The sequence below is a fragment of the Talpa europaea genome, assembly GCF_964194135.1.
Source record: "Talpa europaea genome assembly, chromosome: 8".
In the NCBI taxonomy this organism is placed as follows: domain Eukaryota; kingdom Metazoa; phylum Chordata; class Mammalia; order Eulipotyphla; family Talpidae; genus Talpa; species Talpa europaea.
In genome coordinates, this window is record NC_140075.1 from 111,816,455 (window position 1) to 111,830,052 (window position 13,598).

The 13,598-nt window shown below is 40.7% G+C and overlaps 1 protein-coding gene across 1 annotated transcript in view; it reads right to left on the minus strand.

The window, feature by feature from the left end:
• TTLL5 (tubulin tyrosine ligase like 5) overlaps positions 1-13,598 on the minus strand; it is a gene marked incomplete at both ends in the record, with an annotated part of 184,253 nt that overhangs the window by 122,784 nt on the left and 47,871 nt on the right. Inside the window, 3 exons of the mRNA XM_084241198.1 lie at positions 1,070-1,151; positions 12,511-12,618; positions 13,367-13,458. Of these exons, the coding sequence (XP_084097324.1) occupies positions 1,070-1,151; positions 12,511-12,618; positions 13,367-13,458 (282 nt within the window). The remainder of the gene's footprint in view (positions 1-1,069; positions 1,152-12,510; positions 12,619-13,366; positions 13,459-13,598) is intronic.

The window sequence follows — 13,598 nt, forward strand, 5'->3', positions numbered from 1 at the left end:
ACCATAGGTTTAACCATAGGTAGGTGAAAAAAAAAATTAAGACTAGTTTTTAGACTTAAATCTTGGATGGATATCAGGAAATGGATAGGGCAAAAGGACCAGGTATTACCCTCACCACCCAAGGGCCAGCTCTATACCTTTTCAGTATATGTGGACTTGAGTCTGCATAAACCTTTAGTAACAAAAGGAGTATAGTACTTCATGTGTTTCTTTAGCCTACAAAGCTTTATTTAAAAGAGAGAGAAAGAGGGCCTCCCTGGGTGGCACAAGAGGTTAAGCCTCAGCACTATGAAGCTATCTGCAGCCACTGCAGCAAGGGTGCAATCCCCGGCCAGGGAGCTGACCCACATGGTGAAGCAGACCTCTCCTGGCTCACCTGCTGCTCCCCTCAGTAGTGTATTTCAGTCAATCAGCCTGTTCTGCTCCCCACTGTCTTTGGTGAATCCTCTCACCTACCCACCCCCCGCACCTCTGGCCTACACCCAAGCTCTTGTATGCATAAATAAATAAATCTTTTTAAAAATAAAATAAAAAGGGCTTCCCCTGGTGGCGCAGCGGTGGAGCACTGGGCTGCGAAGATGCCTGCAGCCTCTCCAGCGCAGGTTCGATCCTTGGCTACCCGGAGAGGGTCCCAAATGGCGCGCAGACCTCTCCTGCCACCTGCTGCTCCCCTCAGCAGTGTACTTCGTCTGTCTGCCTGCTCTGTTCCCTGCTCTGGCTCTGGTGAATTCTCTCACCCTCCCGCGCTTCTGACTGTACCCAGTGCTTGTATAAATAAATAAATAAATCTTTTTTTAAAAATTAAATAAAAAATAAGAGAAAGAACTCAAGCAAAAATGAAAGCAGCATCCCTATAAGCTGTAAACATAATACTGCAAACTGACTATAAGGACCCATGGTTGCCATACGGATTTTGACACCATCCCACAAATCCCCCAAATTTAGCAATTCTGGTAACAATATCTCATAACCAGGGGTAAAAATCTCCTGGTGCCAAGAGAAATGACTCAAACAAAGTGTTATAATGCTACTAATTGAAGGTTTGCCTTTTTCTAGTTAATAGACTTACCAGGCCAAAGAAGGAGAGAGATTTACTTCCAACAACCAGGGCTTCAGAGAAGAATCGATGAGTACGTCGAAGCCATAGAGTTCTAGAAATACAACACAACACAATACACGGGATCATTTTCCATGTCATTTTCCATGTCACAAAGATCTGGAAGAGTCAATCAACTCCCATCAGAGACCTAGAAACATGCTGAGTAGATGTAGCAGCAGAGACTCTTTCAACACAAATTACTCGAGCTCTAAGGATAAGAAAACAATGGTTTAAAATTCCACTGTTTTATCACATTATTGACATTTCTGAGCTCTACACAGAGAGTGATCTGACTGACTCAAGAAGAGTTAACAAGGCTGATTATGGTATGCTTATGGGTAAAAAAAACAAATGGGGAGAGGAATGCAACAAGTTCATCAATATCAATGTTGCCTTGGGGCTGCTCCAGATTGTCTTTCTCACCACTTTCCCATCACACTCTGAAAACAGAAAAATCTACTGAAGGCATCCCTCTAATATTTGTAAAAATCAAAATTTTCTTTGCAAGCTAGATCAAAAACATCTAAGTGTAAGATATTTATTCTTGGGCCTCCCAGGTGGCGCAGCAGGTTGAGCGCAGCGCCTTGAAGCTGTCCGCAGCTTCTACAGAGCCAGTTCGATTCCCGGCCAGCCAGGGAGATTCCCATATGGCATGGCAGACCGCTCTTGTCTCGCCCGCTGCTCCCCTCAGCAGTGTATTTTGGTCCTTCTGCCTGTTCTGCTCCCCGCTCTGTCTCTGGTGAATCCTCTCACCCTCCCGCGCCTCTGGCTTGTACCCTAGTGCTTGTATAAATAAATCTTTAAAAAAAAAAAAAGATATTTATTTTTCCCTTCTCCTCTGGTTTTAACTTCCCTTTGAAGATAGAAAATAAAATACACTAGCCCAACACAGAAAGAAAAGAGGGAACCAGTGGCAGCAGAACAGGACTGAGACAAGCCACCCCGTACCTCTAGTATTATTAAGAGGAAGCTGGAGATCAAATTTTCATGGCTTCTGGATTCCGTATTGATTCTCTCCCCCTAGATCCCCAACTGTTGCAAAGAGAAGACTTTTCTCTCAGGATGCAGGGATGACAGGTGTAGGGAAAATGGAGTGGCTTAGGCTTTTTTCCACCTCCTACTCTACGGCTGCCACCTGCAGCCTTTCTTTCTTCCAGGTTTCATTGCTCACATGGTGTTGGTGCAAATGGCACTTGGAAGCTCAAGCACGGGGCACAGGCAGCTGTAAGTGTGGATGCCTGGGGGAGATCATGATGCGGGACATTGAGAGGGAGACTGAGAGAGAAGCCAGAGAGAGAGAGCACTCCCAGCCTCCCCGTGCGCCAAGATCCTCTTTATCTGTCTGCCCAAATCGACAGTGAACCTGCCACCCTATGCCTGGTTGCCATCAACAGGTTAACTTCGAACTTTAGGTGCTTATCTTGATTCTCAATTGTTTTATTAATGAGACATTCTCTACTGAAAGTGCAGTAGTGTGCAATCCTCCTTGGTATAAATATGCCAGATATATCACAATTTCATAAGCCCATCTCACTCCCAAAGATCCCACTCTATGTCCTTCAAGTAAACTGTTTGCACCTCTTTCCATAGAGAGAAAAGACTAGCTTCCATACAATAACCAAAGGTCACAGGTCACACCAACACAACACAACCAGGTATTTTCCAGAATTTCATTTTGAAATGAATTTCCTTCAAGAAGACTTTTTTCATGTTTTCATCCTCTTAAAACCACAGAAAATGCAGGTTTCTAAAAAGATGGTGCCAAAGACTCTCTTCTAGAACATCTAGAACACAGGAAGAGTGATGTAGTAGTAAGAACCCAAGAAGGGGAATCTAGAGATCTGGTCCTTCCTCGGGTCTCTCCCAGCATCACTATGGAACTTGGGGAAATCATTTTTTTCTCTCTGATATTTCTTTAGCATCCTTTGCTTTTCAATATCCTCTCTATTAACCATCTTTTGTCAATATCCTTATATTCAGGAAACCTATATCCAGATTTTCTATTATGCAAAAAGGATACAGGCAGCTTTAATATTCAAATTTTCTCTAGGGAAAAGTTCCCATAGATGCCCGTTTTCCACAGCACTTCTAAAGCATTTTAGTAACTACACAAAAATCACATATTATCTGTAATTTAAGCCATAAGTAAAAGAAGTTCCTTCACTTCCTTCTTCGGGTAATAAATTAATAGTTTTTATAATAGTACACGTCTAAATATTTTACCCAATCTTCAGTAACCCCACAGAATACCTTCCTTTTAGTTTTTTAAAGTTTAAAAGGACAGGTTTATTAGGAAAAGGAGGCAGAGAGAGGCACCTACATAGTCATAGGCAGGAAGGAAAGATGCTGGAGAATACTTTCCTTTTAATTTGAGAAAAATCTTTTATGATAAAGCACTAAATTAACATTATACAAGGAAGAAAATACAATGTGGGTACAATTCAAGAAAAATAATGTTCTCTTTAGTTTTTAAAAACTGAAGCACAGATTCAATAGTTTTATCAAGTGGAAATATTATTAGCAATATAAGGAACAGGGCGAGGATAATGATTAATGCATTTATAGATCAGGTTTGCAGAATCAGCCACAACTAAAGACAAATTCAAATCAAAATAACAGTCAATGAGACCCACCAATTAAACTTCTTACATTAAGGAGCCAACAGTTACTAAACTATTTCTCAAATTCAGAAGCAAATTCCAAGCATCTTAGTTGAAAGGCTAAGAACCCATATTCCAGGAAATAAGAAAAAAAACAAATGCTCAAAGAGAGAAACACCTTCCAAAGTGCCAACTTAATATGCATAAAACATTGGTATTAAATAATCTCTATGGAGAGCACACCCAAAGTAAAAATCAGCTTTGAAACGAACTACATCTGTATGCACACAGGCTTGACCCTACTCCGTGAAGAGTGACAGATGACAACACAACAGAAAGCCCAGCTCACCCTAGAGGCTGGAACTGGGGGAGGAGGTGGGGTGAAAACAAAACAACTTTGCAGCATAAGAAAAATAACTCAGTCCCCACCCCCCATAGTGTCTCTGGTTCATAGTTGTTTGTTGATTTTGATATTTTCTTTCTTATAGTTATTCTTTTTCCTGGTCCCTTATTTAAGTTTTCTAGATTCCTGCTATGAGTGAGACCATCCAGTATTTTTCTTTTTCTTTCTGGCTTATTTTGCTGAGCATGATCCCTTCCAGCGCCATCCATGTTGCTGCAAATTGCATGTGTTTATCTTTTTTGAATGCTGAGCAATATTCCATGGTGTATATGTACCACATCTTGATCCAGTCATCTATTTTTGGGCATTTGGGTTGTTTCCAAAGCTGAGCTATTGTAAACAGTGCTGCTATAAACATAGGGGTGCAGGTGCTCTTTGGAATTGATGTTTCTGTGTCCTTAGGGTAAATACCTAGGAGTGGAATTGCTGGATCGCATGGAAGTTCTATGTTTAGTAGGTCCAGAAACCTCCACACAGCTCTCTGGGGGGTGGGGAAAGGAAGGATTGGGATCAAAATAAGGGGGTTGTAATTGTATGGGGAATATAAAAATAAAATTTAAATTAAAAAAAAAGGAAATCAAAAAAAAAATAAGGGAGTGGGTGCAATTGTATGGGGACTATAACCAAAATGAAAATGCATACATGTACAAAGAGGAAAAATGATGTAAGAGTTATATAAAATAAAATATTAAAAAGAAAAAAAGAAAAAAAAAAGAAAAGAAAAATAACTCAGGGCCTCCCTGGTGGTGCAAGAGGTTGAGCACTGCACTATGAGGCAATCCGCAGCCTCTGCAGCAGAAGTTCGATCCCCAGCAGGCCAGGGAGCAACCCACATGGCGAGGCAGACCTCTCCTGTCTCGCCCGCTGTGCCCCTCAGCAGTGTATTTTGGTCAGTCTGCCTGTTCTGTTCCCCATTCTGTCTCTGGTGAATTCTCTCACTGATCGCATCTCTGGCCTGTACCCCAGCTTTTGTATGCATAAATAAATAAATCTTTAAAAAAAAAAAAAAGAAAGAAAGAAAGCAAACTCCTCAGGCTACTGAAGTTCTGTTAAATGACCCTTTTAACACATGGAAATTACTCTTTCCTGTGGCCATGAACACTTTTTAACAGCAAGAAGTAGACTGTACAAAGAATATTAAACTTCCTCATCTTTCGGAATTGCGTGTTCTAGCAGCAGTGTCTAGAATTTCAAAAATTCAGTGCCTGGGATGAGCTAGACCAGGGTTCCTGCCATTAGAGGACAGGCAAACTAGGTTCCTCCAGTCCTGAGAGCTACTTACTTTGTTCCCTCTTGTATTCATTATGATGGAGAGCAAATATTTTCAAAGGACTGTTGCTACCACCTTATTCAAAAATCTCAGGGAAATTTTCCTTGGTAAGAAATACTTCCTTTAGCACCCAGTCCAATCAAAACAAACTTGAAAATTATACTAGCAAATAAGAAGCCTGACTCTCCTTCCTACTTCACCTTACTGTATCTCCCGAATGCCTTAATGCCAGGTTCTGCACAAAGCAACCCACATTTAGCTGCCTTAACTTTCTTACTGCTTATTCACTCCCCAACCCATAAGAATTTGCTTCTGCTCCCATTCTCTGCTAATGAACTCTTCTCACTACCAAAGACAGCCTTGCAGCTAAAGCCACACCTCTGAAACTGTTGACCACCCCTTACTTATTGGAACTTTCTTCTCCCTTGGGTTCCAGGACACTGCTCTCTTCTGATTCTCCTCCTCCTGCCTCTCCTCCTTTCACTCCTCCTCTTCTGCCCAGCTATTCAACGGTAGGTTTCCTCAGGTGGCATTCCCAGGTCTCCTTCCTTCTCAATTCTACTTCTCTTCTTGGATGATCTCATGTATTCTCACGGCTGCAATTAATATCATGATGATGACATTCAAATCTCTATCTTTAGTCAAGTGTCCCCTGGACACCAAATCCATAATTTCAATTGCCTTCCAGACAACTTCACTAGGATATCCCACAGGTACACAATACTCAAGAAAATGAATCTCATTACCTTTCCCCCAACCCTATTAAGCTTCCCATTAGTCTTCATCTTGGTAATCCCATCCACCAAGTCTCCAAAGCTAGAAACACTCTCTTCACCTCCCCAAGCCACTGCATTACTAGATGTCTTGCTGATTCTCTTTAATCAAGCCCTATCTTCTGTATTTGCTTTTGAGGTATAGTTTACATGCAATGAAACAGATCTTAAGTGTACAATTTGATGAGTTTTACATCCATATAACCTCCACACATATCAACCTATACAGAACACTTCCTTCAACCCAGAAAGATCCTTCATGCCCCTTCCTGGTAAATACTCTGCTTCCCCAGAAAATCACTATTCTTACTTCTTTCACCATAGATTAGTTTTGCCTGTTCCAGAATTTCATATAAATGGAAGCATACGGTATATGGTATATAAATCTTTTGAGTCGGGTTTCTTTTTTCATAGAGCATGTTTTTGTGGTTCATTTCTCTATCATTGATTCTTGTTTTAAGACAGGTTTACAGAGGTATAATTCACATTCAATAAAAATTCACCCTTCTAAATTGTACCATTTGATGAGTTTTGACAAATGCATATAGTTGTTTAACCACCACCACACTCAAAATATAAAACAGTTCATTTACAAACGTGCCCTTGTGGCCCTTTGCTGTCAACCGTCACTCCCTATCCACCAGCAATCAATGATCTGATTTTGGCCTTTTCCAGAAAAGTCAGATAAATCATACAGTATGTAGCCTTTTGAAAGAGCCTTCTTTCATTTAGCATTGGGCTTTTGGGATTTATCTATGTTGTTACACGTATCAGTACTGTAGTTCGCTCCTTTATTGCTAATTTGTGTTTCGCTTTATGAATATACCACGATTGTTTTATCCATTCAACAGTCAGTGGACATTTGGGTTGCTTCCAGCTCAGGGAGATTATGAATAAAACTGCTGTTTTGTGTACAGATATTTGTGTGAACAAATATAAATTGCTTGTCACATGTTTAGTGTATATTATCATTACGTAACTTTTGCCACCCAAGTTATTTCCCTAGCACTAATATCTCCCTACTACAGTCCATCCTCCACATGCCATCAAAATTACATTTATGAGACACAAATCAGCAAACAGACACTAACACGAGGTTGATTCCTGGAGGATTTTAAATTAGTCACTTCAAGGATGGGTAAACTGGGTAGAGGGGATCAACTGTACAGTGGTGGACAGAAACTAGACTTTTGGTGGCAAACATGATGTAGTATATATAGAGATGTCAAATTATAATGCTGTGGACCTGAAACCTGTATGTTTTAAACCATTGTTACTACAACAAAATAAAAAAAATAAGTAAGTCTCTTCTAGTAATGTATTGTATTCCCTCTGTGGCAATTTTCTTCTGTCAAGCCTTGGGTCATTTAAGATAAAAGTTAAAGAAGAAAATCACAATTCTATTGCTCCCACGCTTGAAAAACTTTAGTGGCTGCCTGTTGTCTGCAGGATGAACTTAAAATTGCTAGTCCTCTGCAGTCGGGCCCCGCTCTACTCCCATGATCCCACCTGGCCTACTACAAGCTACATCTAGTCACACTGAACTGTCCATTTCAAGTAATGTCACATCCTGTCATGCTACTATGTTTTGCATGTTATAGTCCCTCGGCTCGTAATGACTTTCCCTGGCTTCCCTAGGCAGAGCTGGTAACTCGTGTATTTCTGGAGCACCTGAATCACTCTATCACTTGTACTGTCACTTAGCATTTCATGTCTCACCACTTGACAGCAGAGGCCCTGTCTCATTCATTATTGCATATCAAGTGGCCTGCACCGTAAAAAGCACACAGGAAACAATCAAGAAAAACTGAAAGAAGGTACAAAAAAAAAAAAAAAAAAAAGAAAGAAAATTTTTAGTGAAAAATACTGTACAATTTTTGAGAAAGACAAAATAATTTGTAGTTACGATCTCAAATAACTCTGACCACAAGACTAGAAATATTCATGATAAGGAAAATAAGAGAAATTCTTATTAAGATCTTTACGTATTAAGGAAAAATTTGATAAAAGATGATTTAGGAAGGGAGGGGGGAGGAAAAAAAGGTTTGACACAGAAAATAATAATGCATCCAAAGCCTAAGAGATTACTAAACATGTCATACCACTAGTTTTGGAATAAATCCACTAACCCTTTTCAGAAAAAAAAAAGTCCCAGCTGAAGCTGTAATCCCTGAGGCAGTGGAAAGTGCTGACATTAGCCAGTACTTGCTGTCATTCAAATGCTATTGTATAAAGGAAATTCTTTTCACCTTGGCTTTGGATTTGAGTTCAAAACTTTAGCAGGAAGTCTTAATCTGGAGTCCAGAAAGAGAATTTGGAAAAAAAAAAAAAAAAGGCACATCAAGATCCCATAGGAAAATGAACTAAATAAAAGAAGAAGTCCAGAGCCAGTATGTTAACCAGTCCAATAAATTAATATGGTATCTGGTGACCATATGAAAAGGTAGATGTGAAAGGAGTATCTAGGACTAGGCACTATAGATTAGAGCAAAAAGAGCATCCCTTCTGAGGCCCAATCTGATAGAAAAGATGGTATCATTTTTCATGAGATCTGGTTACAGGGGAGCAGAAGGAGAAGCCAGAACATAGGACATGCCAAAAGTAGCTGGACTCTTCAGAACTTGTCTTTAAATGGACGGAGAAATATCCAGAGACCTGGCTCCCAAAGTTGGCTGTCATTTATTAACTGCATGACCTAGAACAAATTATTTAACCTTTTGGATTTTTTTTTTCTTATCTAATAAACACCAACAAAACAGTAAGGAGAACTGAAGGAAATAACCAGTAAAAAGTGCTGGACAAACAAACCATAGGTATGTCCTATTAAGACCCTTCTACAAGAAACTGTCCATACCATCTAAACAAGAGCATAGAGAAGACTGTCTCAAAAAGTGGACGGTGTGATGACTTCCATTATTTTACTGGCACTGGTAGTCTTGTTTATATTGTTGGGAAATATAGGAAATGTCCTTACTTCTTTAACAAATACCAACAGCCCTTTAGAAATGTCAGTTTAGGACACAGGGCATGCCAAAAGTGGCTGGACTCTTCAGAACTTGTCTTTAAATGGGCGGAGAAAGAGCCAAAGAGACCTGGCTCCCAAAGTTGGCTTTGTCACTTATTAACTGCATGACCTCCAAAATGGTCTAGAATGACAGCAATAAAGGGCCAATGTGGGATTCATTCAGCAAAGAGGTATACTGGGTATGGTTTGTCCTGAGTAAAAATGTCACCAGTCGCTGACACCACCAGTCAAGTGGCATGACAGCTGCTTCATACAATTCCAGAATAGAGAGGAGCAGTGTCTCAGCCTGTCATTCCAGCCGTCCTCAGACACAAAGATAAAACCGCTGTGAGCAGCAGCATCTGTAAAGGACAGCTAACATCCTGTTGTTTTTGGCTCTTTTTCTTCAACTAGTCAAAAAAGCTATTGTCGTAGTCAGTTATCTCACCGTGTCAGTTTCCTAAGCATATTTAAAGAGTTGTTGAAACACATATTTCACATGGTACCACATTTTTACAATCCTGAAAGCAGTGAAAATTAGATCGTAAAAAAATCTGTTTTAGTGACACACATTTACTAGCTTCACAAATTCCACACAAGCATCTCTAAGATGGCTTAATCGCCAAAACCCATCTTCTGAGCCCCTTTTTTTCAAAATTGAGTTCTTTCACATACTAGCCTGGAGCCAGGGGCAAGGACCTTCATTTCTCAGGGATTCAGTTTCTTTATATGGACTATCTATTCTCGGAAGTCCTTTCCGGTGGTACAAATTTATGGAAAGACTGTATGGCTAAGTACGGCAATTTGTGAAGGTTCCTAAGTCTACATTTAAATTCTAATAATACAATGCAAGCATATGTATTTATCATCCCATGCAAAATTTGGTTTGAGGGGAAGAAACTTTTATAATCTACACCTTGTACAAAGCAGGAACTGGGAAAAAAGTTAAATGCATAAATGAAGAAAAGAACGGGAATACTGAAAGCTACCTGGAAACGTAACTGGACGTTACAGGTGGTAGGGTGGACAAGAAATTACGGAACAGAAACTTAAGATAGTCACGGAATGATCCTATGTGGAAAGGGCAGAAGATCCTATGTAGAAGGGCAGAAACAAGAACCGAAAGATTCACCACAGAAAGCATATAGCGGACCCATCCCTGGAATACTGGCTTCCTCTAAAAGCTCCAGTCTTCTGTTGAAGCAAATTATTCTGGGAAGCTCTCGATTCCTGTTTACTCTAAAACAAATGGAAGAGAAAAGAAAAACCAAAGCTTATTCCTTGTAACACAAACCCCAGGGAAGGTTAGGGATCAGTGGGAAGCAGAGACTCACATAAATATATACACAGATACAAAATCATACCTGACGTAGGGGGTTAATGAAGCACATAAAATCCCAGGGCTGGCAGGAAGTGGAATTAGAACCACAAAAGCCAAAAAGAGAGTCAACAACTTAAAAAAAAAACTCCAGAAGCAATCAGTTTATCATAACTGAACACTGGTAGGGAGGGTAAAAGAAGGACCCAGGCTGAAGAAATGGACTTAGAGGGCATTTCACTGAGTCAAAGAAAGTCACTGCTTATTTCACTTTGGCACATTCTATTACCATTAAGTTCAGGAAATTCTTAAGCTTCTGAAAGGCAATCAGAAATAGAAATATCAAACGGCAATCAAAATAGTAAAGGAAACACTGAGAAAACTTGTGATGATTTTTAGACAAAGATTTTTATGCTAAGAATTCTCAGAAATTTACCCTCATATAAGAGTCAGGTGATGTGGAAAGAAATATTTACTTCTTTAATGAAACTTTTGAAGTTAGAGTTGTATTCTTTGTGCTTCTTCCTCAAATTCTAAGGACGCTCCCTTAGAACTGCATAGGGCCTCCCTGGTGGCACAAGGGGTTTAGATGCAACCTATGAAGCTAACCGCAGCCACTGCAGCACAAGTTCGATCCCCGGCCAGGGAGCTACCCACATGGCGCAAGCAGACCTCTCCTGACTCGCCCACTGCTTCCCTCAGCAGTGTACTTCAGTCAGTCTGCCTGTTCTATTCCCCACTCTGTCTCTGGTGAATCCTCTCACATACCACCCCGCCCACTGTACCTCTAGCCTGTACCCCCATTTTTGTATGCATAAATAAATCTTTAAAAAAAAAGAAGATATGAATGTATTTACATTTAAAGAACATATCACAACCTTGTCCTTTCCTCTTTAATTTTGGTCCTGGCATATTAAATGCCATCTTCTATTCCCAGTCTCAACACTTCCCTTTTTTACTGTTCCTTAAGTACACACTGTTAAGATAATCTCTTAAAGAGATCAAGAATTACAAAGTCTAATCAAAAAGATAAGAAAGTAATTTTTTAAATTGAGTACAAATTAAAGGTCAGACATTGTGCCAAGTGCTTTGTACGCATCATCTCGCTTACTCTTCACGGTGCTCTTAGGAAGCTGGTACCATCAGTCCTTCCATTTTATAGTAGAGGAAACACAGGATTAGAGTAACTTGCTGAAAATCAGAAAACTAGTCGGAGGTTTCAAATTATGTCATGTTCACTACTTTCCTGTCACCCTGATTCCTCAGCAAGCCTTGACTCTGAAGTCCTTACTACCGTATCTCCCCATCCCAGGCTTTAATTATCCTGCCCACCAACAAACAGTAGGGGTTTTGCTAAAGCCTAACTCCTGCTAAAAGCCAGTGCAACTTTATGGTCACTCACACTGGTGATCACTTAAAGAGTTCACATCCATGCAGAAAGCTAACGTGCACGGGGACCCCACAGCTAGCGGGGGTCAGCAGGCAAAAGGTTTCCTGGTCCAAGAGCTGTGATCTGCCTCTCAGTCTCTCTGTGCATCAGTGAACTGGGATGGGAGAGAAAGGAAGTGGAGAAGGAAGGGGAAGAGAAGAAAGGGGAGGGGAAAGAACCCACTAGAAAGAAGACTAAAACAAAAAGGAGGAGTCATCGGAAAATGGGAGAAAGCACATACTGGTACCAGCCAGAGCTTCTTGGAACCATTCCCAGTCTGGCTGCCAAAGAGCTCTGGAATATATTTGTTAGAGCTGGATTCCTGTACAGCGTGTTGCAGACTTGTCCTGATTGCACTCTGACAAAAAGACTCACACTTCAGTTCCAACCCCTGCTTCCCACACAGAAAGCTAGTGGCTCCTCAGAGGACCTACAGCTAAGCTCAGCACTGGCCTCTTAGAAGGATCTTCATATGCTATGTGGGCTCAGAAAGAAATAAGTCACCACAGAGCTCTTTCTTCTATAGAATCTGTAAGCCTCTCCGCCCCAAGATTCCATCCCAACTACCCAAGACCCTTCTCACAAAACACATTAAGCTTCTTGAGTCTCCTTACCAAAACAACTGCTGCGATGGGGAACAAAGGTTTTACAGGCTGTAGCAATAGCTAGTTCAGCAGAGATTATAGTCTTAATGATCAGGTCTTCTACATGGGCCATTAATGCTACAAAAAAAAAGAGAGAGAGAGAGAGAGAGAGAGACAAGAAACAAATACTAAAATGCATGGATTAGAAGGACTGGATTCCAAAACACAATATAATTATAAAAGCATGTGTGCTCATTCCAAACAGTCTCTAAATGGCATTCTTTTGAATGGGTGCTACAGGAGAAGGCATTATCTCCGCACAGGCTAACACAGCCGAGTATGTAGGTGCTGGTGATGTAGTCAGATGGCTTCTGATGACAAAAACCAGACACAAAGTGGACAGAGAGCCTTCTTTCTCACTCTTCCCTCTGTGGGTTAAGATAAGTGGGCACACCGTGTCCCATTCTGCTCAAGTCTTGGCAGTCACATCCATTTAGACTCTGAGCCCTGTACTCAAACGCAACACTGCTCATTCCCAATTCAGCGGCGTGAATGGGATTAACTTAGAAAAATGTGAAATCTAGGGCTAATACAGAGATAGGCAATTTGTTATATAAAATGCTGACAGTATTTTAAGTGGCAGTTTAACATTCAAGACAGATAAATTCACTAAAGAAGGCAAGCCTTCCAAACTAGAAATAAAAAAAAAGGAATATCAGGAGTCAGGGAAGGCCTGCTGTTCCCCTTGTAAACTGCAGCCGAAACTTAACAAAAAGAGGTGACCCCACTGGATGGCTCTGGACACTGTGACAGGGCTCCTGCTGAGAGACAATGGCCAACCAATACAAAGAAGAGGTGTCAAAGGGGAGAAAGACCCGGTACTTACCGGTTGTATCTCTGCCTTCTTGTTTCAGATACCTAAGCATGGCGCTCATGCTCCATTTGTTCCCATAATCCTCCACTTCTGGATCATCACAACTAAAACAAATGAATCAAGGTCACATAAGGCAACTAGGCCTGGCTGTAGAAACAAGTTTCTTTACAAATAGCCTTCTTGTCCTTTTAAGTCTTTCAAAAAGACCTTGCTGACTTCCACTCCCCCACTTTTACTTGGTCCT